The 7,656-nt window shown below is 40.2% G+C and overlaps 1 protein-coding gene across 1 annotated transcript; it reads right to left on the bottom strand.

The window, feature by feature from the left end:
- Nucleotides 1–1,727: 1,727 nt before the first annotated feature.
- Nucleotides 1,728–7,348, bottom strand: LOC104947304 (general transcription factor IIE subunit 1-like). The gene is made up of 4 exons (XM_010773282.1): nucleotides 7,336–7,348; nucleotides 6,394–6,589; nucleotides 5,851–6,083; nucleotides 1,728–4,295 (listed from the first exon to the last, which is right to left on the bottom strand). Exons 1-4 carry the CDS (start codon nucleotides 7,346–7,348, stop codon nucleotides 3,838–3,840), a joined length of 900 nt encoding a protein of 299 aa, XP_010771584.1. The 3' UTR covers nucleotides 1,728–3,837.
- Nucleotides 7,349–7,656: the final 308 nt, after the last annotated feature.

Raw genomic sequence — 7,656 nt, forward strand, 5'->3', positions numbered from 1 at the left:
GGCTGGCTTCCCTTGCCTCACAATCCAATCAAATCGCATCAATTTAGTGGTGCAGTGACGCGTCCCAAAAAGCGTATTATTGGCTTCCCCTAATTTTTTCCCCACGCCACGCTACTGGTGGTCACGTTTAAATGATGTATATGAAGCACGTCATCCACGTGCACTTTTGTCTGGTGAACCAATTATGAGGTGATATTTTTGAGTCAAGTTCCTTTTGTTCTCCTTTAGCTAGCGGATACTTGGATCAAAATGCTATAGGAGTAGATATCTGGTGTAAACTAAACATTGCATGTACTGATTTGACTCAGCCCAGAAAAAAGGAAACCATGACTTAGCTTACAAAAGTTTATTGCAATATTCAAAGTCACTTGTTTGTTTTTTTAAATATCTAGCCTGTCTGCATCTGGAACTGCACAAGTAATATACATGCTTATCATTGCTTGTCACAGCATTTTTGTTTGAGACTAAACCGTAAATGAAAAACCAAAACTAGCTCTTTAATTCGTTTTTAGAGCTAGTTTTTACGCTTCATTTAGAGTCTAATTGAAGCGTAAAGCCTTACTTTGAAAAGGGTGATTATTTATTAATAATAATAAAAATAGACTTATTTTGTTAGCGCTTTTACAGGTGCTCAAAGTCGCTTTCCAGAGATAGTGAAAAGAAAAGAACAAATACATATAGTAAAGTTAGATAAAAATCAAGCAATACAAAAACAATCACACATTAAAAGCCAAATTGAAGAGACAGAGTTCCTTTGAGTGAAACAATTAACAACATTTCAGTTACACACAGATGATTGAACAGGTGGACTGTTGCTAGCGCCAATTTGTATGATCTAAAAAAAAATCTAATCAATATAAATAATTGTTTTCATTTTTCATTCAATAAGTGAGGCGTATATAGTGTAAAATATATAACTATAGCTGCTATGTCATTGCCTTTGTATTTTTGTCCTTTGCTTCTTTGACTTTTGGGCATGTCATATTTGAATGGCCCTTGTGCTGATAAATACAGTTCCTTTGGTATCTGGAGTGCTCACCATATGTGAATGTATTAAATGTCTATATTACAATTGGGAAAGCAACGTTTTCCATTCCACTAAGACAGAAATCGGGCCAACTTTTGTGTTTTTAATATAGGTATAAAATGTCACTGAATTTTTCATTTTGCATTATAAGAATGTAAAAACGTTGTACGCTTCTTGAAGAAGTTACTAATACCTTACAGTTCAGAAGAATACTCATTGTGAGCAGTGACAGGGCCAGATAGGCATTGGTCGTATCTATGGCTACGACTAAGGTCTGAAATACTATTTGGCAGCGTGTTTCATCATTCAAAGCCCTGTAATGGTGCAGACTTGATGTGATAATCGTGACATTTCACAGTTCCTATCTCCTGATGTTAGCAAGTCTGAAGGGCTGATATTGAGGTTCAGGAACAGGACTTTTCATGGACACCCAATCAGATTACCTTTGCACATTTTGGTTTCCAGATTGAACAGACTCTGATTTCTGTTTTTCTTTCATGCTCCTGAGGGGTTGAACAATTTTTTCATATTTTTCATGAGGGAACATAATTCATAATGTAGGCTATAGAGAATGGCTTCAACATTTTGCTGGCATTTTGTCGTTTAGACTTCACTATGTTGGGCGCAAGTCTGCATTTATTCTTCATTGCATCACATTATCGTTTAGGAAACAATTTGAAGAAATGGCAGCTTAGATAATACGAGAAAAAAAGAGACTTAAATAAAATCATGCTCTAGATTTGTTAAGATAAGAGTAATCAACATTCTGAAAATGCCAAAAGCTTCCATGGGAATAACAAGAGTTCATTTTTTAGTTATATCCTTTTTTGCTATGTCTTAAAACACTTTTTTTGTGTAATTTCCCCCCAAATACAATTATTCTTAATTATGTTATATTAAAAATGAAGTCAATTATTCCTGCTTTTCCAGTCCTTTGCACCCCTAGTGAAGATTGATGTGATACGGAAACAGCAAATTATGGTGACTGAAGCTAAAAAGAAACTAGGAGTGATTTCTCACTATTGGGAACCTTGACAGGTGTAACATTTAACATTTTATTTGAAATCGGCTGTTTTCTGTAAATGCTAAACCCATGTCTGTATTCAGACTTCGCCTTTCAGATTAAACTGCTGCCATTATGAGAAGGTGACCCTGTGCCTTTGGTTATTATGGTTTAATCAAAGCAGTGATTATTTGAAAAGCCACATACCAAAATACCCTATATCCTGGTGGAGTACATCTGCAGTGCTGAGAGCGTGTTTGCCCAGTAGGGACTGCCTCAATGAATAATTGTCACCTGGATGTGACCCGTTGAGATGGGGAAGGTCTCACTGGGAGGATATGACCGTGGAGAGGAATGCCACCGAATGTTCTTTTTTTTCCAAAAGCCTATTCATCTTTTGGTGGTGCAGGATTTTTTGCCTCCCTTTCTCTTTAAATGTTTACACTTTCAACATGTCTTGATTAAGTTATGTATCTCCATAGTAAGCCGTCCCATCCTTAATTACAGTTAGCTTAAGCTAGATTTGGATAGGCTTCAGTACTAATGGGTAGTAGTTAGGTTGGTCTTTCTATTGGTCATTTAAGTTCTGTTGTGGAACACATACCTTTTAATAAGAAATACATTGTTAAACCTTAATTGAGAACACACAAATACTGCAAAACCCCCTGAGGGCTAAATAATTATTTAACAGTAATGATTTGAACATAAAGGATTTTGGTGCCAGACTGTAATGAGAGCATCATAATAATGTGTCTATTAGTCAGAGAAATGTGGTGGGAACATAAGCCTCATGACATGTAGCGGGAGGCATTATACTGCAGAGAACAAAAGCCAACAGAAAATAATGTATTTTAAATGAGAATAACATTAATTAAAATAATTAAGAATGAAAAAAATTGTAATTCTAAATGACTGACCTCTTACCTTATCTTTGTCAGTGACAGATATAGTTTGCTGATCATTTAGTATTCCTGTTATTCACACTGTGTTGTTCACTATCTAAGAAGACGAATGTCACAGTGCCCTTTAACTGTTATATTCCAAATTGCTTGTAAGTGTATATGCTGCAGGTAGACAAAGCTTTAGTATATGTAGAATACGTCCATACATATGCCTGGTCCTGTATCTTTTTATTAAAGATTGTTCAGAATTACATTTTTTCTTTGCTTCAAACCATAACAGTTAACCAATATTCTCTAGTTTCTCTTGTACTATACATTGAGCACTGAGATGTGCTTTTAAATCCAGTCTGACCTTGTTCCAGACAGATGGAGTATTCAGCCAGAAACACCTTGCTCCACGGGCAGAGTAGTGCGAGCGGCAGCAGCTTCAGTCTCACACTGCCTGCTTTCAACCATAGAACTGCTGTCGAGTCAAAACAATACTGTCGAGTCAAGTCAAAACAATACACTTCCAGACTTGAAGTGATAACATACACTTGTTTTGTAAAAAAAACAGCCGAATCTGGCCGGTGAGAAGCATGAGAGATTTGTGATAGGAAAACATGACTGATATAGACGGTGTCCAACTGAAATGAAAATAAAACAGACACAAACATAAATTGGCACTTGTGTTCACTTACTGTGACAAAAACACTTAAGACAGAATACTAAAGGTGTGAAAGGCAACACTGTCCGAGCATCTCCTTGGTTTTTATACCGTCAGAGCATCAATTGAACTGTAAATACTTTGAGCAGCATCTTGCATTCTTCTTAGAACTCGTGTCCACATAACACTTCCCCAGTGTTCACAAAGTGAGAGTACACTCATTTGCCCAAAATTGTTGTGTGTTAATATGTGTATTTGCTCAGAAGTACATGTCCTGGAAGAGGCTTTGTCCCTTTTCAATGTAGGCCTCCTTCTCTTGTGCAGACATCTTCTCCACCAGCTCTGGCCTCTGGCTGACATCCCGGTAGGAGTACTGCCGACCCCCCACCATCACCATCGGCTCATCTCCCACATCCTCAAACTCATCATCGTCATCTTCCTCCTCCTCTGCGGCCCGAGACTTAGCAGCTGACGCGATTGGAGGAACTGCGGGAGAGTCGTCGTCCGATTCGCTGGTGTCGCTGTCCGAGTCGCTGGCGTTAGCCTTTCCAGAGGAACGACTCTTGGTGGCAGAGCTGGCTCCACCTCCAGCTCCTCCCACTGCCGCTGCACCCCTCTTCTCATGGATGAGCAGGGCGCGCATCACTTCCTCATTTTCATCTGACTGATCCATTCCAGCAGGTGCTCCATCAGGGGCTACGGGTACCACGTCGTCTCCTGTTCAAACAAAACCATAGCTTATCAATATTACAAATATATTAAATACTGTGATTATTCTCTTTTTCCTATATACAGTATTTCTTAAATTGTGCCAAGCCCCGAGGAAGTAGGGGCTTGGTAACACATTTTGATAATGGGCAAACGGTGGTACTACAACTTCTGTGTCAGTAGGCCCAAAAACACTTTTCCCCATTGACTTATATTGGGAAAGAGACATAATTCAGTAAATCAGTGGATATTTAATTTGTGCTAATAAAATAACATGTATATTCTAATAGCCCTTATTTAAATCATTCTGTCCTGAAAGTGGTGGAAAATGCCATTGATTGTGTAATTCTTCTTCTTCCTTCATTTGACTGAGCCGCGATCTGGCTTGACGCTGCTGTGACGGAGCGGATTGGAGGCAGGGCTTAGGGAAAGGGCGATCGTTCATGCTCTATCACCGGTTGATCCATGGAAGATACAGGAAGGATTCAGGTATCTTTGTAGAGACAGGTCATTTTGGTTTCATGCACCATTGAGTAACTTTCACCGGAATGACAGAGCCCCGCCTCTAACGCTGTATCTAGTTATTTTTATAAATAATTGACTTCTTGCGGCTAAGTATCTGAACAATATCTGTGTTTAAACCAAGTCCATTCTAAATGTGTAATGTCTATTTCCAGACTCTGAACATCTAACATCATTGCAGACGGGCGCACAGAAACACACCTCAGAGACAGGACGCTGGGAAGGCATAATTCATGCCATTTCCCCAGAAATGGACTTTATTAATGAGTCATCCTTGCTCAGCCATACACTAATCAAGCCTCTGATTATTTCAATTAAGCAATTACGGTTCACTGAGAGTCTGGCCTGGCCTGACTGCTGCATGCCCTTGGGGGTGGAGAAACAATGACACAATAAGACAGCTGTGTAGGACCACTCTGAGAGAGGGTGATAACCTGTAATGTTGACCTGTAAGAGCCTGGTTTGACCACAAACGGAACACGGAGTGGAATTTAAGGTCATAGGAGAGGCGTGTCTCTTGAGACGAGTAAGGTCTGTGCATTTAGCAAGCCTCATCATGGACAGGCAAGAGCATTTTTAATTAAGGACATGAAAGCAGCGTAGGAGGGGGAATTCATTGTCAATTCTAACATCTTCTGACTCATGGAGTGTTGGAAAACGTGCTTCTGGGAAATAGGCTTAAAATAGGGAAAAAATGTCTGTACAATGTGGCAAATTGATCATATTCTGTTTCATTTGCACTAGTTTATTTTCATTTCTGTATTATTATTATTATTATTTTGTATATATAAATATATATATATATAATATGTTGCATTGTTGGAGGACATTTTCATTGCCATAACTATACTGTAGCTACGGTGCATATGATAATAAAACCCTTGACTCTTGAATCTCATTACTTTCGGTTCTGAATGAATTCAGCTTTTGTTTAGGTCGTTGATATGTGAAGGAAACATTTTTCACACACTGAAACTTACCACAGTATAAAGAAAGGCTTGACAGCTACATATCTGGGAACTTGAAAGAAAACATCACTTACGGCTCTTGATGACTTCTGGCTCGCTGTAAGCGCCCGTCACGGTGCTCTGGGTCAACCATACGGGCCTCTCCTTGGGCGCCTTGCCTTCATTGGCCAGTCTCTGCTGCTCTTCCTGCTCCTCCATGCTGATCACCACATTCTGGGTGTACAGGTCACCGTAGGACGAGCCTCTGTTGGACCAGGCTTCACGGTGCGGACCAGTCATTCCAGCGGCTAATGCAGCACGTTCCCGGCTGGAGGAGAGATTCAGTAAATATCCTTTAAACAATTATCTCCAACAGTGCTTAAAAATGTAGAATAGAGAGTGATAAAGGGCAAGCTAGAAATGTTTCATTACTGCAGCGTAATAGAATAGAATTCCACTGTGGCACAAACAGTCAGTGGATACAGTATCACTGAGGCTATTCCTGCTGTTAACAGAGGTGAACCCCCATTTGTTTTCAGTAAATCTGCTCAAGGATGTGACTCTTGAGGATTGGCGTAATGACTTCTGAGGGGAATATGTTTTTATGAGTAAAAAGTAGAGGTTGGTTAGAAGCTCACCTCTGTCTGAGGGCGGGGATCTCAGCGGGCTCCGGCTCCAGCAGGTCCTGGGACAAGTTGACATCTTCGGTCTCGCGTAGCAATGCGTAGATGGGTTCGATCTGCTCGTTGAAGCGTGCCACCTGTGTCCTGCCGTCAGAACACACCGACGCATCCTCTTCTACCTCCGTCTGGCAGAAGGTGCAGCGAAATGTACCTGAAGGTTAGGAGAGAACCATGTTAAATAAAAGCACCATGGAACTTATCTGGCCAAAGCACGTACCCCTTTCCAAGCTGTTTGACAGAATACCTTTGTATTGCTTTGAAGACCTAACTTACATTTCTGTTGGTAAAACTAGTCAAGGCGAATCTCCTTATCCAACCTCTTTTCAAAACAACCAATCAGTTTATCTTTTCCTTCACCTCTACAAAGCAGCTAAAGATGCATTCAATATTGACTGGACTGGACTGGACTGTGGAACAGAACAGCAGCATGTGCAGCAGCATGGATGCTAACGTACAAAACTGACCCTTGTGACATGCAGCATGACGTAATTTGGGTCACATTAACTTACATATGTAAGCCGAAAGTATGAAATTGCTTTTACCAACAATCCTGGGACATGCATATAGGTCCATTTGTTTTATTTTTACCATGGCTATACAGTTATTTCACAAAAACCATTTGCAGAAGTTAGCCCACTTGGGAATGTGAACCACCAAACACACCATTATAAACATGTGTCTTTCCTGTATAAAATCTCTCACACATTGCATGAAAAGGGCTATTCAAGAGGTTAAAGGTATGCCACAATAACACGCTGCTATTTGATGGAATTCAAGGGTTTAATATATGCAACTATAAAAAAAACTGCATTGTTAATGACAGTGCAGGCAGATTTCTTCAGGGGATAATCTTTGCATTGGGTGGTATTTTCAAAAGCTTGTGGACCTGCTCCCTACCAGAGAAGGGCATGATGGGCCATCTGTTTCTCTGGCCAATTTCAGTTTTTCGAACTGCTCCAGCATTATACAGAACCCATGCCTGCCATGCGTGTTGTATGTGTGTACCACAATAGAGACAGCAAGAGAGACATCAGAGCAACTACAGGTAAAAGGAGATAGATTGTAAAAGAAAGCCACATTTTAGGCAACTGTTTCTCAGGAGAAACCTTTGGTGGACCTACATGTCAGTGTGAGAGTCCTACAAAGAAACAGGTACAGTCACACAGCAAGGTGTGAAAATTCAAAGCCAAAGGGTTTCAGCCCTGCTTTGTGGGTCAG

Source organism: Notothenia coriiceps, unplaced genomic scaffold, assembly GCF_000735185.1.
Source record: "Notothenia coriiceps isolate Sejong01 unplaced genomic scaffold, NC01 NC01_scaffold00012317, whole genome shotgun sequence".
NCBI classification, from domain to species: Eukaryota; Metazoa; Chordata; class Actinopteri; order Perciformes; family Nototheniidae; genus Notothenia; species Notothenia coriiceps.

What these genes read in the sequence shown, in the direction of transcription:
- LOC104947304 (XM_010773282.1), bottom strand. An exon ending in ATCCCCGCCCTCAGACAGAG is followed by an intron (nt 6,084 to 6,393) that starts GTGAGCTTCTAA and finishes TCTCTCCTCCAG; the next exon opens with CCGGGAACGTGCTGCATTAG. An exon ending in GCCAGAAGTCATCAAGAGCC is followed by an intron (nt 4,296 to 5,850) that starts GTAAGTGATGTT and finishes TTGTTTGAACAG; the next exon opens with GAGACGACGTGGTACCCGTA.